Source organism: Salmo trutta, chromosome 8 (assembly GCF_901001165.1).
Source record: "Salmo trutta chromosome 8, fSalTru1.1, whole genome shotgun sequence".
NCBI lineage: Eukaryota > Metazoa > Chordata > Actinopteri > Salmoniformes > Salmonidae > Salmo > Salmo trutta.
The window spans coordinates 8400800-8416858 of record NC_042964.1 but is presented as its reverse complement, the minus strand read 5'-3'; the positions used below and the strand labels follow the sequence as shown (position 1 = coordinate 8416858).

Here is a 16059-nt window from a genome sequence, read left to right as displayed (position 1 = left end):
ACTACAGCCCTGTCGATGAGAATGGGGGCGTGCTCGGTCCTCCTTTTCCTGTAGTCCACAATCATCTCCTTTGTCTTGATCACGTTGAGGGAGAGGTTGTTGTCCTTGCACCACACGGTCAGGTCTCTGAACTCCTCCCTATAGGCTGTCTGGTCGTTGTCAGTGATCAGGCCTACCACTGTTGTGTCATCGGCAAAGGTAATGATGGTGTTGGAGTCGTGCCTGGCCGTGCAGTCATGAGTGAACAGGGAGTACAGGAGGGGACTGAGCACACACCCCTGAGGGGCCCCCGTTTTGAGGATCACCGTGGAAGATGTGTTGTTACATACCCTTACCACCTGGGAGCGGCCCGTCAGGACTTCCTTAGATATCGTGCACCAGTATACATAGACCACCACCCCTTGTCTTACCAAAGGCTGCTGTTCTAACCTGCCGATAGAGTGTATAACCCACCAGCTGTATGTTATTCATGTCGTCGTTCAGCCACGACTCTGAGAAACATAAGATATTAGGTAGGATATACGTGCTTTTAGTTCATCCCATTTATTTTCCAATGATTGTGTGTTGGCTAATAGTACGGATGGCAAAGGCAAATCACTGTTATGATGTCCAGAAGCTATTTTTGGTCACAAGACATTATGTAGAAAATAAGTGTCACGTGTGTTTCCTCTTCGGCTTCCCTATATATGTCACTCCCTTTGGTTCCTTCCCCAGGCGTTATTGTTTCTGTTCCAGTGTCATGTCTGTGCGCTGTTCATGTTTCTTGTTTTGTATTAAGTTGAGTTTATTTATTAAAACACTCACTCCCTGATCTTGCTTCCCAACTCTCAGCGCACATTGTTACAGAATAACGCCTCACCTAAGGGAAGCATCAGGGAGTGTTTTTTTGTGTTTTTTTGTCAGTGGGAATGACGTCAGGTCTGGGATCTGCTACAGGCTCTCATGCCTCAGCCAGATCACCAGGCTCCTCTGCCTCAGCCAGATCGCCAGGCTCCTCTGCCTCAGCCAGCTCATCGGCTTTCATACCTCCGCCAGATCGCCAGGCTCCCCTGCCTCACCCGGCTCGTCGGGCTTTCATGCCTTCGCCGGATCGCCAGGCTCCCCTGCTTCCACCGGCTCGCCAGGCTCCCCTGCCTCAGCCGTTCTGTCAGGTTCCCGCACCCCAGTCGGCGACAGGTTCCCGCAGATCAGCAGGGGTGACCGGTCCACTCCTGATCCCCGGGATCGTCCCTTTGGTTAGTGTCCTGCGGCTGGAGCCGAACGTGCCAGGGAGAGGGTACCATCATGTATGCTCTCTCTACGGCACTCTAGGTCGTCATGCTCCCGCGCCTCAGCCGGATGGACAGGTTCCCACGCCTCAGCAGAGGTGACCGGTCCGCTCCTGATCCCCGGGTTTTTGACACTTTGGTCGGCGTCCTGCGGCTGGAGCCGCGCGTCGGGGAGGGGGTACTGTCATGTGTGCTCCCTCTCCAGCCTCTAGGACCCCAAGCTGCTCGTTTTGGCGCACACCTGTCACCATCGTTACGCACACCTGTGCATCATCAGACTCACCTGGACTCCATCACTTCCCTGATTAGTTCCCTATATATGTCACTCCCTTTGGTTCCTTCCCCAGGTGTTATTGTTTCTGTTCCAGTGTCATGTCTGTGCGTTGTTCATATTTCTTGTTTTGTATTATGTTGAGTTTATTTATTAAAACACTCACTCCCTGAACTTGCTTCCCAAATCTCAGCGCACATCGTTACAATAAGTTACAAACAATGCGAAAAAACGAACAAAATAGCACAGTTGGTTAAGAGCCAATAAAATGGCAGGCATCCTCTCCGGCGCCATGATACCACCTCATGTTTTCTCATAGCTACAGATGTGAGTGCTACAAGGCGATAGTCATTTAGACAGGTTAACTTGGTGTCCTTGGGCACAGGGACTATGGTGGTCTGCTTTTAAACGTAGGTATTACAGACTGGGTCAGGGAGAGGTTGATAATGTCAGTGAAGACACTTGCCAGCTGGTCATGTTAACCTGTTTAAAGGTCTTACTCACTTCAGCTACGGAGAGTGTGATCACACAGTCGTCCGGAACATCTGGTTCTTCCATGCATAATTCAGTATTGCTTAGCTTGAAGCATGCATAGAAGGTATTTAGCTCGTCTGGTAGGCTCGCGTTGGTGGACAGCTCGCAGCTGCGTTTCCCTTTATAATCCGTGATAGTTTGCAAGCCCTCACACATCCGACGAGCATCAGAGCTGGTGTAGTAGGATTTGATCTAGGTCCTGTATTGACACCTTTCCTGTTTGATGGTTCCTCAGAGGGTGGATTTCTTATAAGTGTCCGGATTAGTGTCCGCTCATTGAAAGCAGCAGCTCCAGCCTTTAACTCAGTGCAGATGTTGCCTGTAATCCATGGCTTCTGGTTGGGAACTGTACGTACGGTCACTGTGGAGACAACGTCGTCGATGCACTTATTAATGAAGCCGGTGACTGATGTGGTAAACTCCTCAATGTTATCAGATGAATCCCAGAACATGTTACAGTCTGTGGTAGAGAAACAATCCTGTAGTTTAGCATCAGCTTCATCGGACCACTTCTGTATTGAGCGTGTCACTGGTACTTACTGTTTGAGTTTTTGCTTGTAAGCAGGAATCAGGAGGATGGAGTTATGGTCAGATTTACCAAATGGAGGTTGAGGGGAGAGCTTTGTATGTATCTCTGTGTTTGGAGTTAAGGTGATTTGTTTTCCTCTCTAGTTGCACAGGTGACATGCTGGTCGAAATTAGGTAAAACAGATTTCAGTTTTCCTGCATTAAAATCACCGGTCAGTAGGAGCGCGGCCTCTGGGTAGGGATTTTCTTGTTTGCTTATTGCCATATACAGGTTGTTGAGTGCGGTCTTAGTGCCAGCATCGGTTTGAGGTGGTAAATAGACAGCTACAAAAAATATCTTGGTAGAGTGTGGTCTACAGCTTATCATGAGGTACTCTACCTCAGGCGAGCAGAACCTCGAGACTTCCTTAATGTGACATCACGCACCAGTTCTTGTTAACAGAGACACACCCCCTCCTCTGACCTTCAATGTTGGGTTAGGAACACCTGCATAAGTTGTTGATCTTTAACCTTTGACCTTTGTGATGTCACCTCTGTTAATATGTGCATTCTTCACAAAACGATTCTTCACAAAACTCAGAACGCAGCCGCCGTTCTGTCCTGCCGATGTATAGAAAAACCAACTAGATTTATATTTTCCATGTCCTTCTTCAGGCACAACTCTGATTAAATATATGATATTACAGTTCTTCAAATCACATTGATAGGATAGTCTCGAACGGAACTCATCCAGTTTATTCTCCAGTGATTGCACGTTCACCAATAAAACGGAGGGTAGAGGTGATTTATCCACTCTCCGACGTAGTCTCGTCAGGTATCCCGCACGCCGGCCTCTATAGTGGTGTCTCCTCCTTCGAGTGTTGGGATTTAGGGCATGGTCCGCAATAATCGATATGTCTTTTGCCTCCGACTCATTGAAGTAGAAGTTCTCCTTCAAATGGAGGTTAGTGATAGCTGTTCTGATGCCCATAAGTTATTTTCCGTCATAGGAAACGATGGTGGAAACATTATGTTAAAAAAAAGATCAGATCAGCACAAACATTTTTTTTTTAAATAGCACAATTGGTCAGGAGCCCCTTAAAATGGCCGCCATTCCCTCCGGCGCCATTATTAGGTTCAACTACAGCATGGTTGCCAGGGCAGCACAAATCCACAATACTCGAAAACAGTAAATTCATCAATTGGATCTGTTCTCCTTATCTTTGCAATGTGTGTGTATAATGGTGTGTTTGTGTGAATGTCTACTACATCCAGATGAGCTAACTGACGCTCTCCAGTGAATTGTGTCCATGAAGATGAATCAGGTCTCTTATTCACAGTGCTTAATTACACCATAGCAGTGTTATCTCCTAGACAAGACTAGACTAGCAGCTGGAGCTCATGGAATTGGCCCGACAAACGGACAATGAGGAAACACCAATAGAATCTTGACACGCATGACAAATACATTATGGTGAACAATGCCTTATTGTTCCAAATGAATAAATGCAGAATTAACTAAGGAACTAAGTGAATAGTGGAATTAATTCATAAGTATAAGTAAGTGTGTATGTGTGTGTGTGTGTGTGTGTGTGTGTGTGTGTGTGTGTGTGTGTGTGTGTGTGTGTGTGTGTGAGTGTGTGTGTGTGTGTGTGTATGTGTGTGTGTGTGTGTGTGTGTGTGTGTGTGTGTGAGTGTGTGAGTGTGTGTGTGTGTGTGTGTGTGTATGTGTGTGTGTGTGTGTGTGTGTGTGTGTGTGTGTGTGAGTGTGTGAGTGTGTGTGTGTGTGTGTGTGTGTGTGTGTGTGTGTGTGTGTGTGTGTGTGTGAGTGTGTATGTGTGTGTGTGTGTGTGTGTGTGTGTGTGTGTGTGTGTGTGTGAGTGTGTGTGTGTGTGTGTGCGTGTGCGTGTGCGTGTGCGTGTGTGTGAGTGTGTATGTGTGTATGTGTGTGTGTGTGTGTGTGTGTGTGTGTGTGTGTGTGTGTGTGTGTGTGTGTGTGAGTGTGTGTGTGTGTGTGTATGATCTTACTGGGCTGTTGAGGATCATGAGACACTGGTCAAAGTGGTGGTGCTCCATGGTGGAGTGGCAGTAGAGCTGGGACAGGGGATGGTCACTCCTGATAGAGATGCACACACAACCACTGTGAGATTCTGTGACACACACACACACACACACAGTACTGCAGCCTACCTCTGTATGTAGGAGTTGTTGACCCCTCTGTGGTCCAGGTCGTGACTCAGAGTGGCGATCATCAAGGCCAGGGTCTCCAGATCAGTCATATTACTCTGACAGAGAGGGAGATGGAGGGGAAAGAGAGCGAGAGAGAGGAGAGAAAGAGAGAGAGGAAGAGAGAGGGAGGGAGGGAGGGAGGGAGGGAGGGAGAAAGGGAGAGAGAGAGAGAGAGAGAGAAGAGAGAGAAAGAGAGAGAGAGAGAAGAGAGAGAGGGAGGGAGGGAGGGAGAGAGAGAGAGAGAGGAGAGGAGGGAGGAGAGAGAGAGAGAGAGAGAGAGAGAGGAGAGAGAGAGGGGAGGGAGGGAGGGAGGGAGGGAGGGAGGGAGGGTACCTATAACTTTATCCTTCTTCCCATTCCTGATAGGTGTACAGAGCAAACTCTTGATCTGGTTACTGGGGTGCTCTGGGTTCTCACTCTGAAAGAAACATAGATTCATAATGTTAGGCAAAAAAAAAAAAATATATATATATATATATATATATATATATATATATATATATATATATATATAAGATTGTAACATAGTATTTTGGAAGAAAAAGATTGCAGAGTAGATCATGTTCAGTACTGACCGTCCAGGGAAAGCGCTGGTCTTTGGTGACGTCAGAGATGTTCAGAGGCTCCATGGTGTTCTTTACATACTGGGCGTACATGTAGTTTATCTGACTCACGTCACAGTCTCTGTGGGGAACACAATTGAAATACTCAAATCAAATTAAATGTTATTTGTCACCTGAGCCGAGTACAACAGGTACATACTTACGAGCACTTTCCCAACAATGCAGGGTAAAAATAAAACGAAATAAATACCAAAGGAAATAGTAACACAATAAAATAACAATAACACGACTGGTAAGGGTTAAAGTGAATAAGCAATTAGGATAGATAATAAACAGAGTAGCAGCAGTGTATGTGGAGAGTGTGAAAGTGTGTCTGTGTGAGTAATTGTGTGTGGTGTGTTTGTGTGTGTGTGTGTGTGTGTGTGTGTGTGTGTGTGGTGTGTGTGTGTGTGTGTGTGTGTGTGTGTGTGTGTGTGTGTGTGTGTGTGTGGCATCTAAATGCATGTTTGTGTGTGTTTTGTGTGTGTGAGCGTATGTAGTTGTATGCAGTCATATGTAGTCTATGTGAGTGATTGTGTGTGGTGTGTTTGTGTGTGTGTGTGTGTGTGTGTGTGTGTGTGTGTGTGTGGCATCTAAATGCATGTTTGTGTGTGTTTTGTGTGTGTGAGCGTATGTAGTTGTATGCAGTCATATGTAGTCTATGTGTGTGTATGTGTGTGTTGTTCAGCGGTCTTATGGCTTGGGGGTAGAAGCTGTTCAGGAGCCTTTTGGTCCTAGACTTGGCGCTCCGGTACCGCTTGCCGTGCGTTAGGAGAGAAAACAATCTATGACTTGGGAGTCTGACAATTTTTAGGGCCTTCCACTGACACCGCCTGGTATAGAGGTCCTGGATGGCAGGGAGCTTGGCCCCAGTGATGTACTGGGTCATACACACTGTCCTCTGTAGTGCCATATAGTCATATGCCAAGCAGTTGCCATACCAAGCGGTGATGCAGCCAGTCAAGATGCTCTCAATGGTGCAGCTATAGAACCTCTGGAGGATCTGAGGGCCCAACCAAAATCTTTTCAACCTCCTGAGGGGGAAGAGGTGTTGTCGTGCCCTCTTCACAACTGTGTTGGTGTGTTTTGGACCGTGATAGGGCCTTAGTGATGTGGACACCGAGGAACTTGAAACCCCCTCCACTACAGCCTCTTCGATGTGAATGGGGGCGTGCTCGGCCCTCCGTTTCCTGCAATCCACGATCAGCTCCTTTGTCTCGCTGACGTTGAGGAAGAGGTTGTTGTCCTGGCACCACACTGCCAGGTCTCTGACCTCCTCCCTGTAGGCTGTCTCATCGTCGTCAGTGATCAGGTCTACCACCATTGTGTCGTCTGCAAACTTAGTGATGGTGTTGGAGTCGCGCAGGGAGGACAGGAGGGAACTAAGCATGCAGCCCTGAGGGAACCCCCTTGTTGAGAGTCAGTGTGGCAGATGTGTTGTTGCCTATCCTCACCACCTGGGGCGGCCCGTCAGGAAGTCCAGAATCCATTTGCAAAGGGAGGTGTTCATTCCCAGGTTCCTTAGCTTAGCTTGGCGGGCAATATGCCATTGAGTGCTGAGCGGTAGTCAATAAACAGCATTCTCACATAGGTGTTCCTTTTGTCCAGGTGGGGAAAAGCAGTGTGGAGTGCAATAGAAATTGCGTCATCTGTGGATCTGTAGGGGCGGTATGTGAATTGGAGTGGGTCCAGGGTGTCTGGGATGATGGTGTTGATGTTAAACATTACCAGCCATTCAAAGCATTTCATGGCTCCAGATGTGAGTGTTATGGGTCGGTAGTCATTTAGACCGGTTACCTTGGTGTTCTAGGCACAGGGTCTATGGTGGTCTGCTTGACACATGTAGGTATTTGGGGCTGGGTCAGGGAGAGGTTGAAAATGTCAGTGAAGACACTTGCCAGCTGGTCACTGCATTATCTGAGTACGCGTCTTGGTAACCCGTCTGGTCTCGAGGCTTTGTGAATGTTGACCTATTTAAAGGTCTTACTCACATCGGCTACGGAGAGTGTGATCTGACAGTCATCCGGAACAGCTCTCGTGCATGGTTCAGTGTTGCTAGCCTCGAAGTGAGAATAGAAGGTATTTAGCTCGTCTGGTGGGCTAGCATCACTGGGCAGCTCGCGGCTGGGTTTCCTTTTGTAATCCATCATAGTTTGCAAGCCCTGCCACATCCGACGAGCGTCAGAGCCGGTGTAGTAGGATTCGATCTTAGTGCTGTATTGACGCTTTGCCTGTTTGATGGTTCGTCGGAGAGCGTAGCAGGATTTCTTATAAGCATCCAGATTAGTGTCCCGCTCCTTGAAAGCGGCAGCTCTAGATTTTGAAGATGTTGCCTGTAATCCATGGCTCCTGGTTGGGATATATACGTATGGTCACTATGGGGACAACATCATCGATGCACTTATTGATGAAGCTGGTGACTGAGGTGGTAAACTACTCAATGCCATTGGAGGAATCTCGGAACGTATTCCAGTCTGTGCAAGCCAAAAAGTCAGGTAGCTTAGCACCCACTTCATCCGACCACTTCCGTATTGAGTGTGTCACTGGTACTTCCTGTTTGAGTTTTTGCTTGTAATCAGAAGGATAGAGTTATATTCAGATTTGCCAAATGGAGGGCGAGGGAGAGCTTTGTATGCGTCTCTGTGTGTGGAGTAAAGGTGATCTAGTGTCACACCCTGATCTGTTTCACCTGTCCTTGTGCTTCTCTCCACCCCCTCCAGGTGTTACCCATCTTCCCCATTATCCCCTGGGTATTTATACCTGTGTTTTCTGTCTGTCTGTGCCAGTTTGTCTTGTTTTGTCAAGTCAACCAGCGTGCTACTCTGTGCTCCTGATTTTTCCTTTTCTTTGTTTTTTGCTAGTCCTCCCGGTTTTGTCCATTGCCTGCCTTGACTCTGTACCCGCCTGCCTGACCATACTGTCTGCCCTGACCTCGAGCCTGCCTGCCACTCTGTACCTCCTGGTCTCTGACCTTGTTATGATCTTTTGCCTGTCCACGACCATTCTCTTGCCTGCAACTTGGATACTAATAAATATCAGAGACTCAAAACATCTGCCTCCCGTGTCTGCATCTGGGTCTCACCCTGTGCCCTTATATCTAGAGTGTTTTCGCCTCTAGTTGCACAGATTACATGCTGGTAAAAATTAGTTAAGACGGATTTCAATTTCCTGCATTAAAATCACCGGCCACTGGGTGTCTTATAAGACAGTTTTTTGTGATCAATTTATTATTGGGTGTTTTTATCAATGTCAATCAAATAAAAATATCAGTTTAAAATGAAAAATGTAATTCCCAGCAACAAAACATGAGCAAGAAGGTTGACACAAACATGGTCTCTTTTTTTGCTTGAGTAAGGTAGATCTAAATGCAGGTGTTTCAGCCTACTTCAGTGCTTTCTTTGGTAGGGCAGCCAGCGGAAAATATGGAGCGTAGGGGTTGGTAATGTTCTCTAGTTGCACTGATTGGCTCAGTGTTCTGTCACTCATGGGGACACTACGTCACTGCAAAATCTACGGGTAGAGCTCGGAAATTTGAAATGCCCATCCAAGGAAACTCAAGGTCATTGGCCACAGATAAAATTACATCAAATCATATTATATCTACCACAGCTTTGATTGGACCGATCATGTCAACATCATACTTTCAAAATCTTAGCTAGCAAGCTAGCAGTCATCATGAATCAAGTCGACAATCTACTAGCAAATCCATTTCAATCCTTGTCATATAAGAAATTATGAAGAGAAATTATAGATAAAACATATTGGTGCCATTGGACATTACATTACACAAGTTGGAAATCGCAAATTCAACAATGAGTGGTTTGGAAGGAATATGTGGCTAACTGCAAGTGTTGCAAAGCAAGCACTAGCCTGCTATTCAGTGGAGTGGGTGTGTGGTCCAATTCTGGGTTTAAGGGTCTCTTTTCCAAGTTTCAAAGGATACCATGGGCCATAAAAGGTTGAATACATTGGCCATGCTGTCAATCCAGCATGATTTCTGCCACATTCAAAACAACTGGAAACTTGGAACTGGGAAATCTCAGACTTCAGTGAGTTCAACTGGAAACTTGAAGAAAAAAAATAGCTCCGACTGGGAAAATACAGCCTAACACAGGCCAGCATGCAACAGCCTAACACGAGCCAACCCACACCAAGCCCAACACAGGCTAGCCCACACCAAGCCCACACCAGCCCAACATGGCCAGCCTGCAACAGCCCAACACAGGCTAGCCCACACCAAGCCCAACACAGGCTAGCCCACACCAAGCCCAACACAGGCTAGCCCACACCAGCCCAACATGGCCAGCCTACCACAGCCCAACACGGGCCAGCCTACAACAGGCCAGCACAAGTTACCCCACACCAAGCCCAGCACAGGCCAGCCCACACCAAGGCCAGCACTGGCTAGCCCACACCAAGCCAACATGCAACAATTTCAAAGATTTTACTGAGTTACAGTTCATACAAGGAAATTTAAATAAATTCATTAGGCCCTAATTTATGGATTTCACATGACTGGGAATACAGATATGCATCTGTTGGACACAGATACCTTAAAAAATGCAGGCGTGGATCAGAAAACCAGTCAGTATCTGGTGTGACCACCATTTGTCTCATTCAGTGTGACACATCTCCTTCACATAGTTGATCAGGCTTTTGATTGTGGCCGGAGGAATGTTGTCCCACTCCTCTTCAATGGCTGTGCAAAGTTGCTGGATATTGGCGGGAACTGGAACACAATGTCATACACGTGGTGGATGAATAGCAGGACAATGGGCCTCAGGATCTCGTCACGGTATCTCTGTGCATTCAAATTGCCATCAATAAAATACACTTGTGTTCGTCGTCCGTAGCCTATGCCTGCCCGTACCATAACCCCACCGCCAATGTGGTGCACTCAGGAAACGTTGACGTCGGCAAACCGACACCACACGACACCACACTCGTTGTCTGCCATCTGCCCGGTACTGTTAAAACTGGGATTCATCCGTGAAGAGCACACTTCTCCAGTGTACCAGTGGCCATCGAAGGTGAGCATTTGCCCACTGAAGTCAGTCACGACGCCGAACTGCAGTCAGGTCAAGACCCTGGTGAGGATGACGAGTAAGCAGATGAGCTTCTCTGAGACGGATTCTGACAGTTTGTGCAGAAATTCTGTTCTGCGGTTACGAGTCCGGATGGACATACTGACAAATTCTCTAAAACAAATGATGGTAGATAAATGAACATTCATTTCTCTGGCAACAGCTTTGGTGGAAATTCTACATGCCAATTGCACACTCCCTCAAAACTTGAGACATCTGTGGTATTGTGTTTCTGTGACAAAGCTGCACATTTTAGAGTGGCCTTATATTGTCCTTATCTTGGCAAAGGAGAAATGCTTACTAACAGGGATGTAAACACATGTGTGCACAACATTTGAGAGAAATAAGCTTTTTGTACAAATGGAACATTTCTGGGATCTTTTATTTCAGCTCATGAAACCCAGGGACCAACATGTTACATGCTGCATTTATATTTTGTTCAGTGTAGTTATATAAACTTAACAGTTTCTCTTGTAAAAATATATGTATGATAGTAACAACTCGGTTATCTATCTGATACAATGTGTCAAATACCTTTAACACTTGAAAATCATGCAGTTATACATTGAATAAAAGTGTAAGAAATTAATTATTTAGAAAATTAATTATTATTAAATAGCAAAGGTGCATTGGCCCATCGTGCCAATGTGGTAATGTTTGTTGAGTTGTTGGTGCCCTTTGAGAGTGAGTGGGTGGGTGGGTGGGTGGGTGGGTGAGTGGGTGGGTGGGTTTGGGTGGGTGAGTGGGTGGGTGAGTGGGTGAGCGGGCGGGCGGGCGGGTGGGTGGGCGAGCGAGCGAGCGAGCGAGTGAGGGTAGAGGAATAAGAACTGTCAGTGGATTTGAGTCAAAAACAGTCCGCTCCAATATGGTAGACACACTGTTTTCGTTCGTGTGTGTGTGACAGTGAGTGTGTGTGTGACAGTGAGTGTGTGTGTTGGTCATCATTAAAACTCTCACATCAGGGCTCTCCTTTATCTAGACTAGATATGATTAGATGGTAATAGAAACTGATAAGAGAGACTGAGCAGCTGGAGAATGTGATGGAATTGGCTTGAATGGTACTGGACAGGATAGTGTGTGTGTGTGCCTGTTTGTTTGCGTGCGTGTGTGTGTGTTTGCGTGCGTGCGTGCGTGCGTGCGTGTGTGTGTGTGTGTGTGTGTGTGTGCGAGAGAGAGAACGGGATCACATGTTAACACCAGGAGCTGGATTCCACCTCCACAAGAACATTCCGGAACAGAACAAAGAGTAAAGCAGAGAAGTTGTTCTGTTCTGTCCTCATCTAAAAAAGACTCCTTGGACATTCAGTCTTTGGGCTAACTATCACAGTGTGTTCTCATCAACGCTGTACCTGGCAAGTAATCTGTGTTAATATGGTGTGTGTGTGTGTGTGTGTGTGTGTGTGTGTGTGTGTGTGTGTGTGTGTGTGTGTGTGTGTGTGTGTGTGGGGGTTAGGGTACGCGTACGTGCGCCTGCTCCTAAAACACCGCCCACCACTGAGTCAAAGCTAACATCCTGCTATTAGCTGTATCCCCTGGGCCCCCGCAGAAGGCTACAAATGACTGGCTCCCCAGGCAGGAGTAGTCCTACAGTATACACAGAACAATCTATTTGACCCATTAGAAGATGGAAACAGAGTACAAAGTGTTTGGGTCCGCCAAGCCAGAATGTAAAAGAACGAGACTCAGTGGGGTGGGTGTGGGAGCAACCACGTCTGTTTCATTTCACTTCTGTCCTCCTGGATGTCTCCGTTTCTTTGTCTCTAACTCTTGCCTGGGAGCAAGCTCTCTCTTTCTGTCTCTCCCCATTTCTCTACTGTCTGTAGAGAAGAACACACTCTCTCAGACAAGTAGGCAGACTGACACACACACACACACACACACACACACACACACACACACACACACACACACACACACACACACACACACACCCATCCCACTACCCACACTCCCACCCACATTCAAGCCTAATGTCTGTGAGATGAGAGTGGGTGAGGTGGCGATAGATAAAGACTGAGGTGAACAGTAGATGCTCCGATGCCTGGCGGGCTCCGAGACGTATGAGAACAAATCCCCCCCACTCCAGGATCAGGGCGATGGATTCACCTCTCCTCCAAATGTTTATGTAAGGCTTATTTATTTTCCCCTGTCAGAGGACGAGCAGTCAACCACTCTCCTTCTCCATCTCATCTCCTCCTCCATCTCGTTCCCCGTCTCATTCTCCCTCTCTGCCTGTCTTTCCTCCCCAGTTAAATAGATCTGATAAGCTCACCCCACTTTAAGATGTTTGGGATGTTGGTAGGTGGTGATGTACTGTATGAGCAGCAGCTTGTGTGGTCTGAACCCAATCTGTACGAAACCATAACCTTCAGGTAATCTTTAGTTCAAATGCCACACTGTCCATTAACAGCCTACAACAAGAAAGAAAAGACGGACAATTTCTGATTCCATCTAGTCAGCAACAATAATTTATTAGTATTTATTTAACATTAATTTATTCTTGCTACCAAGAATGGTTTAGATAAATAGAAGACAAATCGTTGTTAACCTAAACTGAGTTCAATTGCGTTGAATTCAGTTGAGTTCCAAGTCATTAGACCCTGATCTTGGACAGCTTGTGGAAAAAAAAGGCATGAAGTTGAAGGAAGTCCCACTGATTGTTCTAATAGTCAACACTTGACTTGCCATCTCCTGACAGACCTCCCTATTACTTATTGAGACATGAAGCTTAGCTGCCCACGTGGGCATCCTACATAGCCTGTCAGGCAGCATAACAAGTCCGTAGGTCTCGGCTGGGCCCTTGGCCTGTGCTTGTTGGGCCCTTGGCCTGAGCTTGTTAGGCCATCTCTGAAAGCCTTCCAAAAGGGAAAGAAAAATCACCTTTCAATGTGATAGATGGCTCCTAAACAGATTGTGATGGAGGAGCTGTCAAATGTGTCTTAAAAGGAGTTCGTAGAAGAGGTTTTAGAGTTTTTATATCCGGGTCCTTTAAAAGGGAGAGGGACGTACCTCTGGATCTGATGTTGTGGCTCTCGCCAAAGTGGGATGATGTAGGAATTTTCTTCAAACTAGAGTCAACTCTGTTAAAGTCAGAGAGGTCTTGACGACTAAACATCATAGTTGGGGTCAGGAGCTTTTCCTGACCACATGATCTTTCACCTGGAAAAACTCCTGGCCCTACACAAAGATTATTGCTGGAGGACTCTCTCTTTCACTGCCCCCTCCCCCACCCCACCTTCATAGGCCTACAAACACAATCCCTCAAATCTTACGAATACGCAGTCCATTTTTACTACCAAGTTTAAATCATAATCATGATTGTCAATAATGATTGTCAATTAGTAATTCTCAAATTGAAAGCCCTTCACATTGTATTGGGGTAGTACCTCATCCCATCCACCAACTATGTCTAGATACATGGCAGCCATATGTGTTATATTAGACAACCAGTTTCAAATGAGCCATGTTTAACAGTTAGAGGTTATCGCCTTACCTTTTGGGGGTGTCCATGGCCTCTCCCAGGTCCTCATATTCCATGTGAAACACGCTGGAGAAGGAGTTCTGCAACATACAACCACCACAATGGTTATTTACCTTATGGCAGCCATTAATGACTATGAAGGGAGATGAAGGGAGAGAGACATGCCAGCCCAGCAAAAATGACGAAGAGGAGAGAGACATGCCAGCCCAGCGGGTGATGTGGCTTAGCTAATGCTATTAGTCTCCAGTGACAGTACACACAAACTCAGCATAGCATAGACCTCAAAGGGGGGATAGAGAGAGAGACAAAGAGAGAGAGAGAGAGCGACGTGAGAGAAGGAGAGATAGGGAGAGAGACAGAGGGAGAGAGAGAGAGAGCGAGGGAGAGAGAAAGTGAGGGAAAGAGCAGAAGAGAGAGGGAGAGAGAGAGAGAGAGGGAGAGAGAAAAGTGTGTGTGTGCGTTTGTGCAATCCGCGAGAATACTAAGCATAATGATGATACCTGATGGTAGCAGCATGTCGTTTTTAATTATTAAACCCAAACCATAGCCCTAACTTTAACCACTCGGGCTGAATGACTAAACTGTTAACCTCTCCAATGTTTCTGTTTTGACCATGCAACCGCGCTGAATTAATGCGGCAAAAATAGACATTTGTTGATAATACGTCGAAATTTCAAAGGGAAACTATGAGATCTTGTTGGTCTGTGTGTGTGTATGCATCTGTGCTTATCAGGTTTGCATGGGCCCTCATGTAAGTTAAAATTTTTTACTTCAGAGTGTGTGTGTTTGTACATTATGACATGTGTGTGTTCATACAACGGGTGTGTCTATTCCTGAATGCTGAGTGGTTAAAACCGCATTCCAACCAGTGTCTATTCCACAAGTTAACACCGGCTAAATCTATGATGTTAAAATGCCTATTTACTCTGTTCTATCTGACTGCACAATCCACTGTCTCATCAGACCAGCCAGGCAATTTATAAACCTGATCTTCACTATAAAAAGCATCTAGACATTATCTCACATTTCTTTTAGACTAACATTTAGTTTTCAACAGCGGAGATTTGTATAAACCTTGCTGTCTGTCTCACCGGCATTTGCAACATTGTTTCAATATTGAAATTGGATCTCCAGCTGTCCCATAGTAATGAATGTGTTGGGAGTCGGGACGAGACAGACAGGCAGGCAGCGTTTCTCAGCCAGTCGAAATCATGAATCAGCTGGCATCATTTTTATGGATATATATAAAGAAATGTCAATTGAGAAAAGTGCAGCTAGTTTAGTTTGCAGTCTTTCCAGCTTCAGTTTGAAGTGATGGTGTTAGCTGTGTTGTTGGCTAGATCCTCTGAACAACAATGTCCTGACGAGTGAACACATTATCTATGCCAGGTGAAATCACGCCTCATTACCTCATTGTTATAGATGTATCCAAATAGTCACTAGAAAACAGCTTAAACAAATGCTAATGCAGCTACTTTGCTGTTATTCTGGCTGCACTTCTGGACGTGACTGTAAATTAGCCGTAGTTGGCCAGCCAGTATGGCAATGGAGCATTTAGAACCAACGACTGGGTTGTGTCCATAGATACAGAACAAAAACACTTAACGACTGGGTCGCGTCTCTGGCAACCAAACCGATAGAACGAACGACCAGCCGGCTTGGGTAGCAACCCTAGATTTGTGTCGGGACTATATCTTGTGGAAGGCTGAAATAGTATGAATAAATTCATCAAAATAAAGTTTTTAATGAAAATATGTCAATCATTATTTGAATATGTTGGTAACCCATTACATAAAAGTGATAATGCCCTCGAAGCCGGTGTTTGGAAGATATATTTGCACGGTTGTTTTTTGCATTGGATATATTTACCATATCATTTGGAGACAGAAACATAAACCTTTTACCTTATCATAAGTAGACATTATTGCAAATTATTAAATCCTTCCAATAGAAAAAAAACGATTTAGTTACGAATTAAACTTTAATAAAATGATTTGACTCTTCACATGGGACGATCCCCAATGATCCATCGCATCTCTCAAAAACGTTTTCAACATACATCTGTAAAATGATAGTCTAGAAA

At 45.8% G+C, this 16059-nt stretch overlaps 1 protein-coding gene across 1 annotated transcript in view; it reads right to left on the bottom strand.

The window, feature by feature from the left end:
• LOC115199218 (cGMP-specific 3',5'-cyclic phosphodiesterase-like) overlaps positions 1-16059 on the bottom strand; it is a 69936-nt gene that overhangs the window by 8102 nt on the left and 45775 nt on the right. Inside the window, exons 8-12 of the mRNA XM_029761844.1 lie at positions 13989-14056; positions 5385-5493; positions 5147-5227; positions 4771-4922; positions 4609-4696 (exon numbers count right to left, since the gene is read on the bottom strand). Coding sequence (XP_029617704.1) covers positions 4609-4696; positions 4771-4922; positions 5147-5227; positions 5385-5493; positions 13989-14056 — 498 coding nt within the window. The remainder of the gene's footprint in view (positions 1-4608; positions 4697-4770; positions 4923-5146; positions 5228-5384; positions 5494-13988; positions 14057-16059) is intronic.